At 30.9% G+C, this 24218-nt stretch overlaps 1 protein-coding gene across 1 annotated transcript in view; it reads right to left on the bottom strand.

Annotated features, from left to right (window-relative positions):
• The window catches only part of mmp17a (matrix metallopeptidase 17a), a 130782-nt gene that overhangs the window by 5491 nt on the left and 101073 nt on the right, over positions 1 to 24218 (bottom strand). Inside the window, exons 7-9 of the mRNA XM_073825079.1 lie at positions 3943 to 4025; positions 3279 to 3431; positions 1232 to 1489 (exon numbers count right to left, since the gene is read on the bottom strand). Coding sequence (XP_073681180.1) covers positions 1232 to 1489; positions 3279 to 3431; positions 3943 to 4025 — 494 coding nt within the window. The remainder of the gene's footprint in view (positions 1 to 1231; positions 1490 to 3278; positions 3432 to 3942; positions 4026 to 24218) is intronic.

Below are 24218 nucleotides of genomic sequence, written 5' to 3'. Positions count from 1 at the left end.
ATAATATAAATAGTCAATTGAAATATATCTGAAATAGACTAAAAAATTAAAATTAAAATGTTGCCACGTCAACAAACTGAAAAAAGACTAAAATTACTAAAACTAAAATAAAATAAAACTATTTTTTTTTTTTACAAAAAAAAAGAGATAAGCACATAACAAAAATACTATATTGCAATGAAACTAAAATGAAAACTGAAAATATACAAATAAAAGCTGATTCAAAATATAAGTCAATACTATAAATAATAGTATAAATAATACTTAAATAATAGATGCTAAGGTGCTCAGTTTTTGAAAGCACCCAACAGCTTTTTTGTATGTCACAGCCTAGAAAAAAACATGATATGCTACTTGCTATTGCTATTTTGGTGCATTTACATACAGTATTAATTATTTAGGTGGCAGGAGGTTCTCATTTCAGAAACCATTTTTGTGGACATCTGCATGTACAAAATGAGACATCAACATTTTTGGTTCATTTTCCAAAAAAGAGAGTACAATTGAGATGTTTACATCTGCTAAAAGTGTATTTTATGAACTTTAGAGAGCATATCAACAGTTTTAAAGGAATAGTTCACCCAAAAATGAAAATTCTGTCATTAATTACTCACCCTCAAGACGTTCCAAATTTTTTATGAAATCTGACAGCTTTCTGACTCTACATAGACAGCAAGCAACTGACTTATTCAAGAAATTGTTGAATAAAATTGTTATTCATGTTTTCTTTGGACACAATAATTATTCTCGTAGCTTCAAATCATTACGGTTGAACCACTGATGTCACATGGACTACTTTAACAATGTCCTTACTACCTTTCTGGGCCTTGAGCATGTCAATTGCATTGCAGTCTATGCAGAGTCATAAAGCTTTTGGATTTCATGAAAAGTATCTTACTTTGTGTTCCAAAGATAATTGTCTTATGGGTTTAAAATGACACAAGAGTGAGTAATTAATGAAAAACAAAATCATTTTGGGGTAAACTATCCCTTTATAACTAACAGACATGCTCTAAATTACAACTTCATTGTGTCTTTTAATGTTTTGTGTCATTACGTCCTCCGCCAAGTTCAACAGCGAACCGGTATGAACCAGCCTAGACAAGCACGGAAATTAATGTCAGTCTTTTCTTCCTGGAAGAAAAACGATTCATATGTTGTGGCTTTGAAAGACAACATCCAGGAAAGTTGCTTAAAATTCAAGAGACATAATACGATTCACAATACTTACTGTCAGACCACCGCATGGCATCATCTAGTTGAGATGGGATCCCTTTCCACAGCGCTGTATCTTTTGGGTAGCCGAGGTCCATACGCCGCAGAGGGTCATCGTAGCGCCAGTAACGGCTGTCCTTGAAGAAGTAGGTTTTCTCATTGTGCAGCCAAACAAATACTGCATCCACTCCCTCCGCAGGAAGTCCGAAGTCAGTGACAGGCCGTGGGTAGCCCTCTTCAACGTTATTGTCCTTGAACACCCAATATTTCCCACCTAAAGAAGTGAGAAGGACTTGTTGTGAGGTGGGAAAATTGTAGGCTTTCATTACCAGCAGACCAGATTAGAAAAAACAGACCTGCTGTGAAATACATTTAAATGCTCTAAATATACAACACGTGTTCTTTCGAGCTGAAAGTGGGTTTGAGGTACGACTTCAAAACACTCTCGCATTATATCTCTGAAGGACATTGTCTGCTTTATAGTCCAACTCTTATTAAAAATGACATTTACATAACTCAAGAGTGCTAAATTCCAATCATTTTAAGAATTTTCCTAAGAGTGAGTGTTTATGCTCTAGGGAGCGTTTTGGTTAAAATGTCTGGAATTACCTACATTATCAAAGCGTCTTTTTGAAATATTGCACACTATTATTTTAAAGAGCCTTTGATAGACATTCTTGATCTCTTTAACTGTGGAATTGCCACAGATTACAAAGTGCCAAAATCAACAACACAGTGTAAACAGGATATGGATATTTTCTAAAAGTGTTGCACAAAACTTGACACCACAAGACTAAGGTGTTGCACTCATCCATTTAATGAGCCAAATTTTAATACTTAAAAGCGACATATAATGCATGTTATTGTGTATTTAGGACTGACCTGACTAAGAAATTTCACATTAAAGATGTTCACACATAGTCCACAAGAGAAAATAATAGCTGAATTTATAAAAACGACCCTGTTCAAAAGTTAACATACACTTGATTCTTAATACCGTGTTCATACCTGAATGATCCACAGCTGTGTTTTTTTGTTTGTTTAGTATCCTGAACAGTTAAACTGCCTGCTTTTCTTCAGAAAAATCCTTCAGGCCTCACAAATTCTTTCGTTTTCAGCATTTTTGTGTATTTGAACCCTTTTCAACAATTACTGTATGATTTTATGATCCATCTTTTCACACTGAGGACAACTGAGGGACTCATATGCAACTATTACAGAAGGTCCAAACACTCACTGATGCTTCAGAAGGAAAAATCATGCATTAACAGCCAGGGGTGAAAACTTTTGAACAGAATGGAGATGTGTACATTTTTCTTATTTTTGCCTAAGTATAAGATTTTTTCATTCTTCTCTAGTTCCCTTCAGAAACTACAGAAGATACTTACATGTTTCCCACAAGACAAAAAAAAAGTTAAATTAACTCTGATCTTCAAAATTAAAAAAAAAATCTCTTAATGTTACTCTTAATGCATGGTTTTTCTGTCTGGCGCATCAGTGAGTGTTTGAACCTTCTGTAATAGTTGCATATGAGTCCCTCAGTTGTCCTCAGTGTGAAAAGATGGATCTCAAAATAATACAGTAATGATTTTAGGAGCTGCATATAAGTCCCTCAGTTGTCCTCACTGTAAAAAGATGGATCTGTAGTCATTTCTGGAAAGGGTTCAAATACACAAAAATGCTGGAAAACCAAATAATCTATAGGACCTGAAGGATTTTTCAGAAGAACAGAAGGCAGTTTAACTGTTCAGGACAAACAAGGGACTCATGAACAACTATCACTAAACAAACAAACAAACAAAAAAAAAAACACAAGTGTTTCTGCTTCCACTCACAACATAAATGATCTGTAGGGTATTTTGAGCTGAAACTTTACAGACACATTTTGGGGACACCTGAGATTTAAGTTACATCCTGTAAAAAGGGGCATAATAGGTCTCCTTTAATTAAGTTGAGAAATTCTGACAAACCGGCCAAGATGTACTAGTAATAATTAAAGTAAAGGTTACATCGAAGGGTTGTATTAAACTGTAACTTAACAGAAGATTAAATCCAGGTTTTACCTTTAAAGAACACTATCTTGTGGTCTCCAGGTCTTTCGTATACAGCATCCACGCTATCCAGGTTGGCAGGCAAACCCCTCCAGAAGCGATGAATCTGAGCCGGCCTTAAAGACACCAGGTGCTTCTCACGTGTCAGACGCCAAAAATACTTCCCTGACAAGAGGTAAGAATGTCTGATTATTTGTGTTCATGTAAGCTTATGGTGTAATTATGTGCTATCATATGATGTATAAGGGGTGATGGTTAATAAAGCGTGGAATGTGTGCATGCCCGGAGGCAGTGGGTAGGAGGGTGCCCAGCTGGCAGAAGCAGCCAAGCAAATACAGCACACAAATGATAATATATCAAAAAGCAGACAGCGGTTGTCTGCAGACAGCGCATTCATGACTAAACAGGAAAACAAAACAATTTCACAGCAGTCCAAGTTCAAGAATTTCAACATTTTTCATCATGATAAAAGAAAATCTTCTAATATCGAAACAAAATAATATCTGTTTTAGTCATAATATCGAATAGCTTTAAAAGCTTTTCTATTAAATTCATTTTATTTTAAAGATGCAAGATATTAAAAAACAAGACATTTTTATAGATATTTTGTAGTTTATACAAACTGGTCTGTTGCTAATAGCTATTGATTTCACTGTGGACTTCAGGCTGTTCTTACCTTTGAAAAAGAAGGCCTCTCCTCGAATCTGGGCTACAGCATCAAAGTGGCTAGTGCATCTGTCAGGGGCATCATGAGCAGGTCTGTGAGAAAGTACAAAGAGAAAATAAATGGAATGGATAAGCTTTAAACGAATGGCTCTGCAAGGCATGTGAAGGTAGAGCACAAGACTTTCACTAGTAGAAGTGTTTGTGTCTCTACATGAGTAAATCATTGATTATGGAGGGAATAATTGACGACAGATCACTGAATTATTTAAAGTTTATGCACACCTCGAGGTGGTCATGCAGCCTTAATGCAATGCAGAATAATTTCACCGCTGCATAATTTTGAATAATTACATGATACAGAGAAAATACTGGAGGAGTCAAGGTTTAGCTGGTTTACGTGGTTTAGTAAGCCTACTGGAAGATGTCTAAACTACATCGACTTGCTGGAACAGGCAAAAATTGCTATGTTGTAAAACAAAACAAAACAACACAAAAAGATAAATAAAATAAAACTTATAATGCTAAAAAATACAAAATAAATGATATAAAATAAAATATATATATAAAAAATATAAAATAAATATAATAGATAAACAAAATGATATAAAATTAAAATATATAAAAAAATAAAAGCAGGTGGACATTCAGCCTCAATGCAATGCGTAATAATTTCACCATTTCGAAATGTTTGCAATTGTTTCGAAAATACCAGAGGAGTCATAGTTTAGCTCCTACTGGTAGATGTTCTAACTACATCTTCTAACTGGAATGGCCAAACGTACCAAAACAAGAAACATACAAAACAAACAAACAAACAAACAAAATAATAATAAAAATATAAAATAAATAATAATATAAATAAATAAATAAATACAATTATTATATAAAACATATCAGAAAAATCTATAATAAATAAATAAAATGATATAAAATGTAATTATATAAATTAAATAAAAGCAAAAATAAAATAATAAAATGCTATTAACTAAACAGAAAAAAAACTAAATAAAAATTAAATTATAAAAATTTAAAAATAAAATTGAAAGTAACTACAACTTCTGGCTGTAATGGGCAAAAGTTGCCATGTAACTAAACAAAATGAAAAATAATATAAAATAAAATAAAAAATAAAATAAAATAATATAAATAAATAAAAGAAATATAAAAAAATATATAATAATATATAATAAATAAATAAAATTATATAAAAATAAAATATAGTTATATAAAACAAATAAAATAAATAATAAAATGATCAAAATAAATATAAAATAAAATAAATAATAATATTAATAATAAATAAATTAAATGATAAAAATATAAAAATAAAATAGAAAGTAACTTCTTGAATACACCTTATGGCTGGAATGGGCAAAAGTTGCCATGTAACAAAACAAAACAAAACAAAAAACTAATATAAAATAAATAAAATAAAATATACAATTCTAATATATATATATATATATATATATATATATATATATATATATAAAAGTTAATGTAATCGAAAATAAAATAAAAAAATTGATTTAAATATATAAATATATACCACACCTTGATGTGGAATAGTTAATAATAGGAATAGCAGAATAATTTCACTGCTGCATATATTTGAATTAATACATGATCTAGAGGCAATTATTTCGAAAATACCTGGGGTCAAGTTTTAGTTGGTTTACATGGTCTAGTTAGTGGGCAAAATTTGCCATGTAACAAAAAAAAAGGAAAAAAAAAAAGGAAAACTAAATAAATAAATGAATAAAAAATGAATATAAAAAATATAAATAAATATATTTAAAAAATAAAATAAATATAACAAATAAATAAAAATATAACAAAATAAAATAAAGTTATAGAAAACAAAAAATGAAAAACGTAAAATTAAATAAAAAAAATAATAGAAAAAAATAAATAATTAAATGATAAAAAATATATAAAAAATAAAAATAAAACGTTTTAAAATATGCACTACTTTCTTAAATATCCAGCTTTGAATCAGCACAAGCCGTCGGTGCTAGTTTGACAGCATTAGCACTTTTACCATAAGTCTGTACAGTATATGAATATTTTGGCTAGCTGTGTCTATGCGCAACCAGTCCCGAATGTCCTTATTATGTGCTTGGTTTAAGATTGGGCAAATCAATGAAGATGTTATCACCTGCTCGCAACAGAATCTCTGAATGCGTTCTCCCCTCGGCTAATGACTGACTTAGCACTCTGACGTGGCTGGGATGCTAATGATGGAGCAATTACGGTGACAGAGCTGCTTTTGTGAGCTGGTACTCGCCTGACACTTTATTAACAAAGATCTTCATTCACAGCTTATTAGCTGAGCTCTCTGAGAGGAATATATTACTGACCTTTGTCAAAGTAAATCTACCTGTCTCACGTGTCTGCTGTGAAGATGGAGAGGGAGGAAATGGAGAGGGAGCATGCGCTAAATGCTTGCTTACTAGGAGTCAGGAATTGAGTCTGTAATTTGTGTCATTCTGGAATTTGCTTCAAGAGGGCTGAGTGCAGTTGCGGGCGCATTATGAAGTCCATACATACTCTCCATTTAAGTGATGGACCGCTACCTCCGCAATTCAAAATATTCAAGACACGCCGGCCAGAGGAGTGTGGGTTTTGTGGCTGCGTGCTTGTTGACTCACGGTATCGTGGATCTGTTTTCGGGGAGGTCAAGTAGGACGGGAGGTTCGGCCGTTTGCGAGGGGTCATCTGGCTGCATCGTGTGCGATACGGACTCCCGAACACCTGACAAAACACAAGGCCAGTTCAGCTTGCGTTAAAGCAGAAAACCGACATTTTCCGGAGGAACACACACTGAGTGTGTTCTTTACTTTTTGACAAATGTTATTACACTCAAATAATAACTCAGACAGGCAGTTTAATAAAATGAGTTTTGCAAAACTATTGCGTTGCCACATAAGACAGAGAGCATTTATGACTAAGCACAAGTAAAAATAAAACTAATGACACAATTCTGCACATTTATGCAGAAGCTGCTGAAACAAAAAACAAAACACTGTAATATACATGAATAAAAAAGATCAATAAAATACAAATTTTAATGCAAAAAATGTAAAAGAAAATAAATAAAAATATACAATAAATATAACAATTAAATATAATAAATAAATAAATTGATATAAAATGCTAGAAAATACAAAATAAATAAATAAATAAATATAAATATAAAATAAATAAACAAATAAAAATATGATTATAAAATCAAATAAAATGCACATTAATGCATAAGCTGCTGAAACAAAACAAAATAAAATGTTATAATATAAATAAATAAAAAGATCAATAAAATAAAATAAATTGCTACAAATATAAATAACAATTAAATAAATATAATAAATAAAGAAATTGTTATAAAATGCTAAAAATACAAAATAAGAATAAGAAATATCAAATAAATATAAGTTAAATATAAATAAAAAATAAATTGATATGTTAAATTGCACATTTATGCGTAAGCTACTTAAAAATGCTAAAGAATACAAAAGAATATAAAATAAATAAATACAAATATAAAATAAATATAACAATAAAATAAATAAATTGATATAGAAAAAAGGAAAACCGCTAGAATATACATACATAAAAAGATCAATAAAATAAAAAAATCTAAAAATAAAATAATATAATATAAAATAAATAAATACAAATATAAAATAAATACAATTAAACAATTAAATAAACATAACAAATAAAATGCTAAAAAATACTAAATAAAATAATATAAAATAGATAAATAAAAATATTAAATAAATAAAATAAATTGATATAGAATAAAAGAAAGTTGTTTTATAAATGCAAAATGAAAAAATAAAAAATAAAATAATAGAAAACAAAATAAAATGATAAAATATTAAATTAAATTAAATGATCAAATATAAGTAAATGTAATCGAAAATATAATAAAAATAAAACAAAGCACTATAATATTCAAAAATAAAAAGATCAATAAAATAAATAAATAAATTGATATAGAAAAAAGGAAAACCGCTAGAATATACATACATAAAAAGATCAATAAAATAAAAAAATCTAAAAGTAAAATAATATAATGTAAAATAAATAAATACAAATATAAAATAAATACAATTAAACAATTAAATAAACATGACAAATAAAATGCAAAAAAATACTAAATAAAATAATATAAAATAGATAAATAAAAATATTAAATAAATAAAATAAATTGATATAGAATAAAAGAAAGTTGTTTTATAAATGCAAAATGAAAAAATAAAAAATAAAATAATAGAAAACTAAATAAAATGATAAAATATTAAATTAAATTAAATGATCAAATATAAGTAAATGTAATCGAAAATATAATAAAAATAAAACAAAGCACTATAATATTCAAAAATAAAAAGATCAATAAAATAAAAAATTAAATGCTAAAAATGAAATCATATAAAATAAATAAATAAAAATATAAAATAATATAACAAATAAATAAATATAATAAAGAAAGAAATTAATATAAAATGCAAAAAAATCCTATTAAATAAATAAATAAATAAATAAATACATTGATATAAATTAAAATGCACATTTATGCATAAGCTGCTTAAAAAAAACAAAACGCTATAATATAAATACATAAAAAGATCAATAAAATAAAAATAAAATGCTTAGAAATAAAAAAATAATTATAAAATAAATAAATAAAACTAAATAAATATAACAATAAAATAAAATAAATAAATTGATCTATAATAAAAGAAAGTTGAAAGCAAAAGGTTAAAGCAAAATGATATAATATTAATGATAAAATAATAGAAAACTAAATAAGTAAAAATTAAATAATAAAAATATAAAAATGAAAGAAAGTAAATTAAAAGAAAGTCGATTAGTGTATAAAACAGCATTTATTTATCTCATAACATTTTTCAGCTTTTCTAAAATATGCACTTTTTACTTTTTATGCCACTATTTTTATATCCAGTTTTGAATCAGCACAAGGCATCGGTGCTAGTTTGAAAGCATTAGCACTTTTACCATGCGTCTATACAGTATATGAAAACGTTTGGCTAGCTATATGTGCAACCAGTCCCGAATGTCCTTATTATATGCTTGGTTTGCTACTTTGAAAGTGCTAGCTCTTACAAATCTTATAATAAGTGCACCAGTAAGAATTAAATAACTGGGTTAACTATGAATCTATGATATGTCCTTTAATTATTAACTTAGATCAGATATTTCTCCTATAAAAGGAGACAGATACGACTCTTATGTATATATCACCTGCTGATACACAGTAAAAAAAAAAAAACAGAGCTATAAAATTGGTGTGGATGTCACAGCAGAGATAATTTGGTCTTTGGAGACCACTGAGTTGAGTTCATATTGAAATGTCACAGCACAACTTGAGGCATTATTGAGATAAAACACACAAGAAGACACCTGAGATTACTGGAATCATTTTCTCAGGAGAACAATCTGAGAAGCAAAGTTAACTACGAAATACTATTATTAAAATAAAGACAGTAAAGTCAATCTCAGCAGAATTAATTAACTGGACAAAAAGCAGTGGTATTTTACTCGGGGTATGTGCACACTCATTAAACTGCAGAAACTACACTTGGATATATTAAACACTTGGCCTGTGTTCACCTGCTGCTCTGAGTTCCCGAGCTCCTGGCAGTATTTGCTTGTCTTTGAGCCCATCTTGATCCCTCCATCCTATCTCTTTGCTTCCCACCATGTGTGTTTGCAGCGCCGTTCGGCATTCTGCATGTTGATTAGCAGGGTCCGAATCATGGTGACGACCAATTAATCCCTGCGCTTCTAGCCTGGCTCAACACTGCCATGTAATTAAATCAATAGTGCCCCTATACAAACCAAATCACTTCTGCTCTCTGCGCCCCTCATTTGGGGCCCGTTATTTGCCTGGTGGGATCACAGAAAAGGGCAGCCTGCAGAGGGGGCATGCAGTGCCAATCACTGCAAATTACAATGGGCACTTCAGCTAAAAACAAGGTAGTGTGAGTGGGGAGGGATGGAGGAAATGCAGAGAACTATTGAACCACTTTGATGTGCCACTCAGAATGTGCAAGTAATATGAATGCACTCTTTCCATAACAACTCACTAAAACAAAATAAATAACTAAATAACTAATTAAATAACTAATAACTATAGCAATAAGGAATTAACAACATTATATTACAATAGTACACTACAGTCATAATGTTATTTCAGCAATATGTTTTCAAAGGTTGACACCAGGGTTATTTTGTACTAAAACTAAAAACATTAAAGCATTGTCAGTACTTTGAAAATAATAATAAAATAGAATAATAAAATAAAATAAAAAAGCAAACTTATTTTAGTTTTCTCATTTCCAAACTATATTTGAAAACTACACACTACATATTCAAATAAATAAATAAATAAAAATTACAAAAACACAGAATACAAGTTAACTGAATAAAATAAAATAAGGCGGCATTTCTAATTTCCAAACTATATTTAAAAACTACACACTGAAATAAATAAAAAAATAATAAATAATAAATACAAAAACACAGAAAAATACTAGTTAACTAAATAAAATAAAATAAAGACAAACTTATTTCAGCTATTTTTAAGGCAGTATTTCTCATTTCCAAACTATATTTAAAAACTACACACTACATATATATATATATATATATATATATATATATATATATATATATATATATATATATATATAAAACATAAATATATATAAATTACAAAAACACAGAAAAAAATACTAGTTAACATTATAAATTAATAAAATAAAATAATTAAATAAAGGCAAACTTATTTCAGTTTTCAAGGCAGCATTTCCAAACTATATTTAAAAACGACATACTACATATATAAAAAATAAATAAATAAATAAATACATAAATAAATAAAAATGACAAAAACACAGAAAAAATACTTGTTAACTGAATAAAATAAAATAGAATAAAGGCAGCATTTCTCATTTCCAAACTATATTTTAAAAGCTACACACTACATATTAAAACAAATAATATATAAATAAATAATAAATACAAAAACACAGAAAAAATACTAGTTAACTGAATAAAATAAAATAAAGACAAACTTATTTCAGCTATTTTTTTTTAAATAAAGGCAAACTTATTTAAATTTCAAGGCAGCGTTTCTCATTTCCAAACTATATTTTAAAAACTACATAAAAAATTATAATCAAATAAATAAATAAATAAAAATGACAAAACACAGAATACAAGTTAACTGAATAAAATAAAATAAAATAAAGGAAAACTTTTTTCAGCTAGTTTTCAAGGCAGCATTTCTAATTTCCAAACTATATTTAAAAACTACACGCTAAGAAATATAAATAAATAAATAAATCATTAAAATAAATAAATACATCAATGAATAAAAATGACAAAAACACAGAAAAAATACTAGTTAACTGAATAAAATAAAATAAAATAAAGACAAACTTATTTCAGCAATTCTTTTTAAATAAAGGCAAACTTATTTCAGTTTTCAAGGCAGCATTTCTCATTTCCAAACTATATTTTCAAAACTACATACTACATAAAAAATTATAATAAAATAAATAAATAAATAAAAATGACAAAACACAGAATACAAGTTAACTGAATAAAATAAAATAAAATAAAGGGAAAACTTTTTTCAGCTAGTTTTCAAGGCAGCATTTCTAATTTCCAAACTATATTTAAAAACTACACACTAAGAAATATAAAAAATAAATAATTAAAATAAATAAATACATCAATGAATAAAAATGACAAAAACACTAAACACAAAAATACTAGTTAACTGAATAAAATAAAGGCAAACTTATTTCAGCTAGTTTTCAAACTATATTTAAAAACTACACACTAAATATTAAAACAAATAACTAATATATAAATAAATACATAAATAAAAAAAATACAAAAACAGAAAAAATACTAGTTAACTGAATAAAAAAAAATAAAATAAAATAAAGACAAAGTTATTTCAGCTAGTTTTTTTTTGAAGGCAGTATTTCTCATTTCCAAACTGTTTTTAAAAACTACACACTACATATAAAAAAAGAAAAATAATTCAAAAATAAATGAATGAATACATAAATTTATAAAAATTACAAAAACACAGAAAAAAATACTAGTTAACTGAAAATAAATAAATAAATAAATAAAGGCAAACTTAATTCAGCTAGTTGGTTGACATGTATAAATGAATAATAATTATATTAATAATGTCTGAATATAATGAATATAATTTTCATTGTATTTGAATTAGGGCTGTCAAATGATTAATCACATCCAAAATAAAAGTTTGTTTTTACATAATATATGTGTGAGTACTGTGTAAATTTATTATGTATATAAAAATTTTGGATGTGATTAATCACGATTAATCATTTGACAGCCCTAATTTGAATATATTATAATATATAATTATATTAATTAATATACAATATAATAAATAAAAACATTAAATCCAATGAATACATTAAAATAAAAGTAATAAATTATAGTACAATGGCCTATAATATTAGCCTAGAATCTAGACGCGCCCCTAGCGGCAGCAAATTACATTTGCTTCTAAGGTCAGTCTAGTTACTCTCAATTCACTTAAATTTCCGAAAAATCCAAGATGTACCGGGCCAATCACGAGTCGGTGGGCGGGCTTAACATGATGACGACTGACCTGCGACCATAAGTTCAGTCAGACATGAATTCCTGGTTCCGTGAATTAAGTGTGGAAAACTGAACAGTATTTATATATTTTTTTACTTTTGATACACAGCCACGTCCATGTGTCCTGAGCAGGAGCTCGTTACATCTGAACGCGCTGTGGTGTAGAATATGCAAACACCGGAAGCGATCTGTGGCGTGTATACGACACTCATTGTTTACACAGCACAAGAGATTGTGGATATAGCGGCTATTCAAAATGGTAATTACTTGCGCTTGTCATGGTTGTTCAAACCCATTTAAAGCTGAAAAAGATTACGTTTGCTTGCGCAAACTCATCCTGGACTTTTTTTTTTTTACATATTTCCCCTTTCGGTGTTTGCGTATACTACATCAAAGCGCGTTCACATGTGACGAGTCGAATCATAGATATGCTAAACTCGTGCTCATGACAGATGGACGTGGGTTTGTATCAAAGGTAAAAAGAAAATTATATAAATACTGTTCATTTTCTTGCAAAAACCGATCGTTTCGTGTCTTAGGACATCAATGTATCGTCACGAGCCGCAGGGTGTAATTTGGATTTGTTTGTGCATGTTTTTGTTTACTTTTAAAGGTTTAGTGCCCATCTATGTCTATTATTTGGCTGACAGACTGCACAGTGCACTGATTTTTGTTAAAAATCTTCGTCGCTCTGACTACGTCACCTGACCGACTAAGTCTCTGATTGGTTGTAGCGCTATCCTATTGCGTGGAGAGGAGTTTGAAAGACAACCGTTTATCCCACCCCTCCGGTTGAGCCCTGTCTATGGAGAGTGCCCAGACCCTACATTTATGTGGGTCTGGCTTGCCAGGCTACTATAATATAATAGATATATTAAAATAATACAATATAATAATAATAATGTTTCAAAACTTGTTTTATTTTAAACTCGTTAATTAAAAAGGCTATTTTTATTGACTTTAATAAATACACTTTCATCAAAATACAATGGACTATAATAAATGACAATAATGAAGTATCAACTAAATTATATTGTATATTTTAAAATTATGAATAAAATAAAAAACTGAAATTGAATTATAAAATATAAAACATAATATAAAATAAATGTTACAAATGTATCTTCATAATAACAAACCATAGGAAGAAAGTATTCCTTAGATCAGAGGTTTTCAAACTAGAGTCTGCAGAAAACTTTCAGTCTGAAAGGTTAGTTTTCAGAGACCAAATAAAATATCAAACCATAAATTATGCAAAACATACATTAAATAATATATAAATTAAATGATAAAGTTAACAGTGGCTGCTTTATTCATATTCGAGCACTCACATAGATGCACAAGATGAGAAATTACTTTTTCTTATGTTGAAGAATTTGCAGGCATATTTGCGGCATCTGATTGTAGTTCTTTTAGCAAATATAGCAATAAAATGACGCAGACAGCGCATGTACCGGTTCTATCAGCAGGCACAACTCATTCTTAGTGTCATCCTTGTGTGTTTACTGTTGACAGATTACAGCATCTATTTGTCTGTGTGTCTTGCAGAGAGACTGTGCCTTTGAGTTGTCGCTACTTGTCACTTTTTCTGCTTCTCCTACAATGCCAAGGCATCTGTGATTCAAACAGTGATAGCAGGGTGTCCGTGTTTGATTGCAGTTCTCAGCTCACATTGTCTGCCAATCTGCCACAGTGCCTGTTTCTAGCTAACTGATGGAGGTAAGGAGGTACAGGAAGAAAGAAAGAAGCCAGATGTGACCAAGAGGTGGAAGGTCTTACCATAAAGTTGCCAGACACGAATCTTGTCTTCATACGGGAGGTTGTACTTGAGCGGGTCACCCACTGGACCCTGGTAGTAGGGGCGCATGATGGACTCAATGGCAGAGGTGTGTGCGAGCCCTATGGCGTGACCAAACTCATGCACTGCTACTGCAAAAAGGTCCATTCCATGAGAATCTGCGGAGAAAAGAGAAAAAAGAAGAAATGTTAGAGAGAAAACATTTTTTCTTCATGATAAGAAAACAGGAAAAAAGTATTGCTTAGATCAGAGGTTTTCAAACTGGGCTCGGCAGAAACCCAGACAAGCGGGTGCTAGACGGTTTGCGAAAATGTTCAGAGAAAAACAGGGTTAAATAAATAAATAAATGTTTCCGAAGACTAAATAAAACATCTAGCCATAAATGATGCAAAATACATATAAAAATATATTATTAAATTTAATCTCAAGCCATAAATGATGCAAAGTTCATATTAAAAATATATATTATTTAATATATATACATTTCCAAAGATCACCTCTAAGTTGATCAGAGAAAAATAGCAAAAAAAAGTAAAAAATAAATAAATAAATAAAAAATTATATATCTATTTTTTTAATTATTTAAAAATGTAAATATAAAATAAAGTAAATTAATAATAATATATTAAATAGATAACTCACATTTTTTAATGATAGCTTCATACTTTACACATTTAGCAGTACTCTATAGAAGAGTAGTAATATTTTCAATATAATAATGAATACAAATATATTTTATTCATTATGTATATACGTACACACACACACACACACACACACACACACACACACACACACACACACACATATATATATATATATATATATATATATATATATATTTAAAGAGAGAAAGAAAGAAATATATAGATGGAAAAATATAAAATAAATAAATAAATAATAAAGAAATTAATAAATAATATAAAATTAATTTTTTTATAATAAAATAAAAATATTAATAAAAGTAAATTATTGTAGTTATAAAAGTATAAATTAGAATTTTAACATTATTTAAATGATCAAATAAATAAATAGATCAATTAATCAATCAATTTTTTTATATTTTTATATTTCACATTTAACATTACTCTATAGGTGAGTGGAAATGTTTTCAAAATAAAAACTTATACAAATAAATATATTTACATTATATATATATATAAATAAATTATAGATGGAAAAAATAGAAATAAAAATAAATAGTTTAAAGATAATATAAAATGAAAAAAAATATTAATATTAAAATAAAAATATTAATAAAAGTAAATTAATTATAATTAGAAAAAATATAAATTTGAATTTTAACATTATTTTAATCATATAAAAATAAGTAAAATAAAATAAAATAATTTATAAATGAAAAAAAATGAAAAAAGTAAATTAATTATAATTATAAAAAATATGAATTAGAGTTTTATCATTATTTAAATCATGAAATAAATCACAAATTATTTTATTTTATTGAGTTGAAGTAGAAATATCGCTTTTTAAAGTTGTCCAGACGAAGTTCTTCGCAATGCATATTTAAAAAAAATAAGTTTTGATATATTTACAGTAGGAAATTTACTAAATATCTTCATGGAACATGATCTTTACTAAATATCCTTATGATTTTTGGCATAAAAGAAAAATCGATAATTTTTACCCAAACAATGTATTTTTGGCCATTGCTACAAATATACCCGTGCTACTGGTTTTGTGGTCCAGGATCACATATAAAATAAAATTATTAAAAAAATAGGATAATTTAAATCATGAGATAAATCACAAATTACTTTATTTTATTAATAGTTTTATATTTTTAGGTTTACAGATTTAACAGTACTCTATAGGTGAGTATAAATATTTTCAATATAATATTTATACAAATACATTTTATTCATTCTTTATACATTATAAACATATTTAAGAAACCATGTGGTTAGCAATTTGATCTCTGAAGAATTTGATGCGATCTCTGACATACCAAATATGAATACAGTTTAAGGCATTATTGAGAAATGCATGTCTGGATAGCAGAAGACCTCAGCAATTTGCTCTCCATGTAATCTAAGTGAGAAAACTGCAACTGAAAACAGTTTTCTTTTGTGATATTTCTGTCCTATTGAACATCAAACAGCTTGTTTCATAAGGATGAAGACATCCTGTGCAATTATGTCCTGGAAATCACAGTGATCAAACTGGGAATAGTTCATGATGTCCACCCACATTGTCATTTTCAATACAATGAGCTAGTGATTGACAGGGAGGACTGCGCCATTAAACGTTACTCACCTTTTTCATTATCTCCCTTTAGTACACAGACAGATCCGCGCGATGCAGCCAGCCATAAAAACATTCACACTTTTCTGTTAAATGGCCCCTAGAGATGGCAACAAAAACCCAGCCAGAGCCAGGAAAGTGTCGTTGGATTTGTTGGAATAGAGAGAGAGACAAACAGACAGAAAGAGATCTATAGACAGTCAGAATAGGACCTTGGGCTCTACAAACTGTGAAAATGCCAAAACGCGTGACAGTTGCCTTACACTGCAGGTCTGTAAAAGCAGAACACAGCTAGTCAAGCTCTTCTGAGCACAACCGAGGATTAAATCGGTGACTTGCTCATTAAGATTACGACTCCTAAGGAGCCGTGTATCACTAACGGAGACTCGGCTCCCTCATGTGGGTACCTGCTTTTTGCATTAGCATAATGCACTTCAAAGATTACTCAAAACAAAAGAGGCCGGGACCTGACGGATTTTCACTTGATGAGGGAACTCACAAAGCAGGCGTAATCTCAAACTGTGTCTTTTTAAAAGAACAGTAGAGCTGAAAATGAACATCCTGCTATTATTTACTCACACTCATGTCATTTTAAAGCCACATGACTTTCATTCTTAGCTGAAACAGTTGAAAATTTGCTGAAAATGTACTCAGCCTCAGGCCATTCATAAAGGAGATGAGTTTGTTTCGTCGTCAGAACAGATTTGGAGATATTTAGCATTACATCACTTGCTCACCAATGCAAGTGAATGGGTGCCATCAGAATGGGAGTCCATACAGCTGTTAAAACCTTACAATAATCCACATGACTCCAGTTGATCAATTGCGAAGTTAAAAACTGCTTGTTTGCAATAAATAAATTCATCAAGATGTTTTTGACTTCTAACGGTTGCTTCTAGCTAAAATATGAGTCTAGATGTTTATCCATAGTCATCTTGTATGAATCAGGAGAGAAATATGCACAAATCAAGCATTGTGTACAAGCAAAAACAATCCAAAACAATTCTAAATAAATATGTTGGTGGATTTTGATGTAAGAGGACAAGAGGAGAAGGACTTGTTCACTATTATGATTTATGGACTCATAGTTATGAGTAGTTTATGGCAAATAGTTTAAAGTTAAAATACCCAAAATTTCATATAAAAATGAAACATTTTTGTCATTATTTACTCTCATGTTGTTCGAAACCTGTAAGTTTCATTCTTATGTTAAACACAGAAGAAGACATTTTGAAGAATTTTGAAAAACCAAACCGTTGCTGGTCCCCATTGACTTCCATAGTAGGGAAAAAATGCTATGAAAGTCAATGGGGACCATCAAATGTTTGATTACCAGCATTCTTCAAAATATCTTTTTTTTAATGTTTAACATAAGAACGAAACTCATACAGGTTTGGAACGACATGAGGGTGAGTAAATGATGACAAAATGTTCATTTTTAGATGAGCTGTCCCTTTAATAACGAATTTGTTTCATACAAACACACAGCTTTATAACTTCACAAGATGTTAACTGATGGACTGAAGTTGTGTGGATCACATGTAGATTATTCTGATGGCACCCATTCACTGCAGAGGATCCATTGGTGAGCAAGTGATGCTAAGCAATGTAAAATTTCTCCAAATCTGTTGACGAAACAAACTCATCTACAGTGGTATGCGAAAGTTTGGGAACCACTTGCAGAATCTGTGAAAATGTGAATAATGTTAACAAAATAAGAGAGATCATACAAAATGCATGTTATTTTTTATTTAGTACTGTTCTGAGTAAGATATTTTACATAAAAGATGTTTATATATAGTCCACAAGACAAAAAAAAAAATAGCTGAAATGACTCAAATAACCCCTTTCAAAAGTTTAAACCCTTGGTTTGTGGTTACCTGGATGATCTACAGCTATTTTTTTTGTTTTGTGATGGTTCTTCAAAAGTCCCTTGCATTAAGAGCCGGGGGTGAAAACTTTTTGAATTTGAAGATCAAGGTAAATTGTACTTAATTTGTCTTCCAGGAAACATGCATGTATCTTCTGTTGCTTTCGAAAGGCAGTATTAAATATAGAGACATTTCAACAAAATAAGAACAATTTGGACATCTCCATCCTGTTCAAAAGTTTTCATCCCCTGCTCTTAATGCATCATGCTGCCTTCTGGAGCATCAGTGAATGTTTGAACGTTTTTTAATAGTTGTGTTTGAGTCCCTCAATTGTCCTCAGTGTGAAAAGATTGATCTCAAAATCATACAGCCACTGCTGGGGTTCAAATATGCAAAAGATGCTTAAAAGCTGAAGAATCTGCAGGACCTGGAGGATTTTCTGAAGAACAGTGCTCAGTTTAACTGTTCAGAACAAACAAGGGACTCATGAACAACCATAACAAAAAAACAACAACAAAAAAAAACTGTTCATCCAGGTTACCACACACAGTATTAAGAACAAAGGATTCCCAAACTTTTGAAAGGGGTTATTCTAATAATTTCAGCTATTTATTTTAACTTGTGGACTATATGTAAACATCTTTTATGTAAAATATCTTACTCAGGACAGTACTAAATAAAAATAACATGCATTTTGTTAAAATTATTTAACAAATATAATTTTATATATAGATTTTATTATTGGCTGCACTGTCCCTTTAAGCCAGCACACATTCTGAGAAAGACTCATGACTGATGAGTATTACCCTGTGTCTGGTTAGCAACTGCTGTATCTGATTGCCAGAGGCTGATTTGTTTAGCACAAGCTCACGATTCATCCAGATGAACTTTGCGCCGATCAGGGTCCAAAGGAGGAGACGCGGAGGATGACAGATGGATGTGAAGCAATCTGATTAAGACCTTACGCACTGGAAACATCTGGTACATGGGGGCCTAAAGTAGCGAGCTGAAGGTGTCTGTCACAGATGACTGAAATAAATGAGTGTAAACTATTTTAAGACTGAAATTTAGCCTGTGCCTGTTAACAGTTTGGCCCTGGATTTCAGAAGCTTGTTTGAGGGAAGGTTGTGGCATTAAAGCACCTTCTGTTCAGTAAACAAATATATGTGTTTAGGATTATCAGATCAAAATGGCTTTAATGGAATAGTTCACCAAAAAAATGGAAAATCTGTCAACAACTACTCACCCTCATGTCCGTATAAACCCACATGGGTTTCTAACTTGTTTTGTACTGGTTGCTCTTTTGTGCAACCCGGTGGCTTTCAAGCATGAATATTTTATAAATATTTAAAATTTTCCGAAACATTATGACAGCTTTGTATTAGAAATCATGTATTCAGTTAAATTCTTGACAACTGTTAAAGGGATAGCTCAGCCAAAACTGAAAATTCTGTCATTAATTACTCACCCTCAGGTCATTTTAAACCTGTAAGACCTTTGTTCATCTTCGTAACACAAATTAAATATTAAATATTTTTGATGAAATCCGAGAGCTTTCTGACCCTGCATAGACAGCAACGCAGCTCAAAACCAAGAAAGGTATTAAAGACTAGGGCTGCCCCCTAATAGTCAACCGTCAGTCAACAAGAAGAGCCTTGGTCATCCAAAATTTAATTAGTTGCAGAAAAAAAAACACAAAGTGCTGAAGTCACGCAGTCCATGATGGACAGATGGTTAACGGCTGGTCTGTGTGGTAATATAGTACGTCCAGGACATCCAAATGCTCACCTATCATTCATCAACCTCAAAAATGGCTTTTCATCTGAAATATGTATGTATTAGCAATTTTACATGGCAGCTCAATCTAATGTTAACCTAGAAAAATATGCGCTGTTGAAGTGTCAGTGCGGAGTGTGGAAGCTGTTTAGTAGCACGCTTACTGCATTCAGATGGAGGTGCCATTGCGGTCACTTGCTCTTAAAATACTCCATCATTTTTGGTCATACAGATCTTTTCGAATCTGTAAAGACTCTACGTTTACTTGTGTGCACTCAGAATAACAACAAAACGTTGTGCTTTTGTAAAATAATTAAAGCAAACAGTATGCACTTTCTGCCGTCTTGGTCTCTGTGAACTTGAGCGCAAAACTTGGAAACTCCACGTATACTTGCCATACAGACATGAAAAATATATCTGTAGAGAGTGAAATGTCTACTTTTAAATGAACCAATTCAAATACAAAATAAATATTCACAGATTATGTAATCCTCATGAAACATGCATACAGGCGCATCACAAGTCTGTGTCACTGACATCTCTTAAGCCGAAAACAAAGAAAGCTCTAGTTTATCAATAAATTATTAAAACATTAAAGGTTGTATCAGCGATTTCAAGCCTGAAACATAAAGTGTCAAATTCAGCTGACCTTTCTTCACGATCCGCTCGCTTCCTGCCCCATAAATCGACTGTAAAAAAAACTCGTCTCTCTGGTCAGCCTAGGGTCACAAACAGTGTTCCAACCAATCAGCATCAGGGGTTTGGTGTTGTGGACTTTCGCTCCGCCTCCCTCACATCCCTGCACCAGTAGGAAAGTCCACAACACCAACCCCCTGACGGTGATTGGTTGGAACACTGTTTGTTTTTCTGTGGAATAGTTGATAGCACCGATTGTTTTTTTTGGCATATCTCGGACCCTAGGCTGACCAGAGAGACGAGTTTTTTTTTACAGTCGATTTATGGGGCAGGCAGCGAGCGGATCGTGAAGAAAGGTCAGCTGAATTTGACACTTTATGTTTCAGGCTTGAAATCGCTGATACAACCTTTAATGCAGTCTCCTTGCTGTTTTTCATGACACACTCATAATTATTACATCTGCCGGTGCGCTTTACGCTTATTAGGCTATGTAGGCAATTAAAGCCATAAAAATCTTTAGTCGAGGGCAGTCCTAGTAAGGGCATCGATGAAATAGTCCATGTGACATTAGTGGATCACCTTAAAGTTATGAAGCTCCGAGAATACTTTTTGTGCACTTCTCTTCTGTGTCTCTTTGCCGGAATTCATAAAATTGCAGTTGAACCACAGATTTGAAGATCAAGGTGAATTGTACTTAATTTGTCTTCCGGGAAACATGCAAGTTTCTTCTGTTGCTTCAGAAGGGCAGTATTAAATGGGGAAAAAAATTATATTTCAACAAAATAAGAAAAAATTGGACATCTTCATACTGTTCAAAAGTTCAAAAAGATGGATCTCAAAATCACACAGTCACTGCTGGAAAGGGTTCGAATATGCAAAAGATGCTGGAAAACGGAAGAATATGCAGAACCTAGAGAATTTTTCTAAAGAACAGTGCTTAGTTCAGAACAAACTGAGAAAAAAATGAGAGAAAAACAAACTGTCGTAGATCATCCAGGTAACCACACACAGTATTAAGAACCAAGGGTTCCCAAACTTTTGAACCACAGATGTTGCATGGACTATTTTAATGATGTCCTTACTACCTTTCTGGGCCTTGAACATGTCAGTTACGTTGCTGTCTATGCAGGGTCAAAAATATCATCAAAAATATCTTAATTTGTGTTCTGAAGATAAACAAAGGTCTTACAGGTTTGGAACGACATGAGTGGGAGTAATTAATGACATAATTTTCATTTCTGGGTGAACTATCAGTGAGACTGAATCATTCTTTTGAGTCATGCATTTGTTAATCAGGTATAAATGATTCATTCATCTTTTTAATGAATTAGTTAATCCAGTTCACAAAACAGGTCTGAATGATTTGTTCATGAATCAAACTAATCTGGTTCTGAAGTTACACTGACTTAATAATGTGGTCATATGGATTCGAAGATTAGAAAAAAGCTTCAGTTTCTATCTATTGCAACTGCACTTAAAAAAATAGCCAGTAGTTCTCATAATCTCTAATGCATACTAGTTTTGAAGGACATGAGGGTGAGTAAACAATAACAGTATTTTAATTTTTGATTGAACTAATATGTTAGAGTCAGTGAAGCATAGACAGAAAGTTGATGATTTCTTAAAATAACCTTCTTCTGAAGTTAAAAAGCACTCTCTCTCTCTCTCTCTCTCTTAGCGTGTCTGCGGAAAGGAAATCAACAATAGTCAGTGCTAATGACTGGCGGCTCGGTAAAATGGACGATAATGGACCAGGGTCTTCTGCCTCATTTTGTCATACACACAAAAAAAGGTAGAAGTGCACACAGACATTAAATACAATGGTGAATCACAGGCTTGGGCCAAATTGCGAAAAGTTTATCAAAAAACCACCTGCTTAATGAGCCTTTTGTTTTGGCCACAACAATCAGTCTGCATTAGTGAGCAGTCAGTGAAGGCATAATTAATAAAAGCAATCTGCCTGCTGTCATAACAACAGAGACTCTCCTGTGATTCCACTCTTGTGACCCACGGGAAAACGGGATGCCTCTGCTGCTGTGCAACAAGTGTGAGGATGGCTGCAATCTCAAACTGAGCAGTTCGGATTCTGTCTAGTCTCCATTAAGAGTTACACTGTACACACAGCCGAACTGCAGAACTTCCTCTTTCCTGTTTCTTTCCGCTGTTCCCTCAAAGAGAAAGTTCTTATGTCAAAAACAATATGCTTACAGATCTCCAGACTGAGCTGGAGGGAGAGGGAAACAGGGAAAGGGAAGCACGTTTGCATGATAAGTCTTTTTTAGGGAGTTAAATCATCTGAGCATTAAAGATTAATCATTTTTGATAAATGTGAGGATGTGCATCTTAAAAATAATTCAGTATAAAATAAGATTAAAATTTAATTGCATTGTATGATTTTGAAATGAAAAGCACTGAAATCTCAGTGCAAGTCGTTTATAGATGCGTGTGGAAGCTATGTTTGAAGCAGACAAAGTCTGTGTGTGCGTTTCTATCAGGATCACATTAATTATTTACACCTTTGGCGGCATCACGCTGTAAACTACTAAACTCTGTTTCACATTCTGCCTACCGCTTAATAAGTTCTTTCTCACCTTCGAAACAATACATCCAGCTCTTACATTTAAGTATTACTCTATGTTTCGTCAGTCTGAGGAGGCAAACGATTTTCTTCAAGAATGGACAAAATGACGCAGATGACTCAGTTGAGAATTAGTCAAGCTGTCACAAAAAAGACATACCTGTTACTGAAAAAAATGGCTTATACAATCTTTATCTGCTAGGCTACGGTTATAAAAGGTTTTATTTTTTGTGTCTGTTTACTTCTTTTCAAAGGTTTGCCGACAGCAAGATTTTGTTTAAAAGAAATTAATAGTTTTATTGAGCAAGGGTACGTTAAACGTTTAAAAATAACATGATGTAACAAATTATTTTTATTTCAAATAAACTTTCTATTTATAAAAGAATACTGAAAAAAAAGTATTACGCTTTTCACAAAAACATTTAGCAGCACAATTGTTTTTAACATGGTAAAAGTGAATAACTAAATCAGCATATTAGAATGATTTCTGAAGGATCACGTGACACTGAATCACGTGATATATATAAAATGCATATATTAAAATACATGTTAAAAATACTGTATTGTTTACACTCCATACCCCATAAAGAACAAATTCAGGTTTAGACTTTGATCAGACTTTTGCTTGTTTTGGGTTTAAAGTTGACTGATGAAAAGATGGATAGATGGATAGATGGATGGAT

Source organism: Garra rufa, chromosome 19, assembly GCF_049309525.1.
Source record: "Garra rufa chromosome 19, GarRuf1.0, whole genome shotgun sequence".
Lineage (NCBI taxonomy): Eukaryota > Metazoa > Chordata > Actinopteri > Cypriniformes > Cyprinidae > Garra > Garra rufa.
Note: the sequence above shows the minus strand (reverse complement) of the source record. Positions and strands in the feature narration are given on the sequence as shown.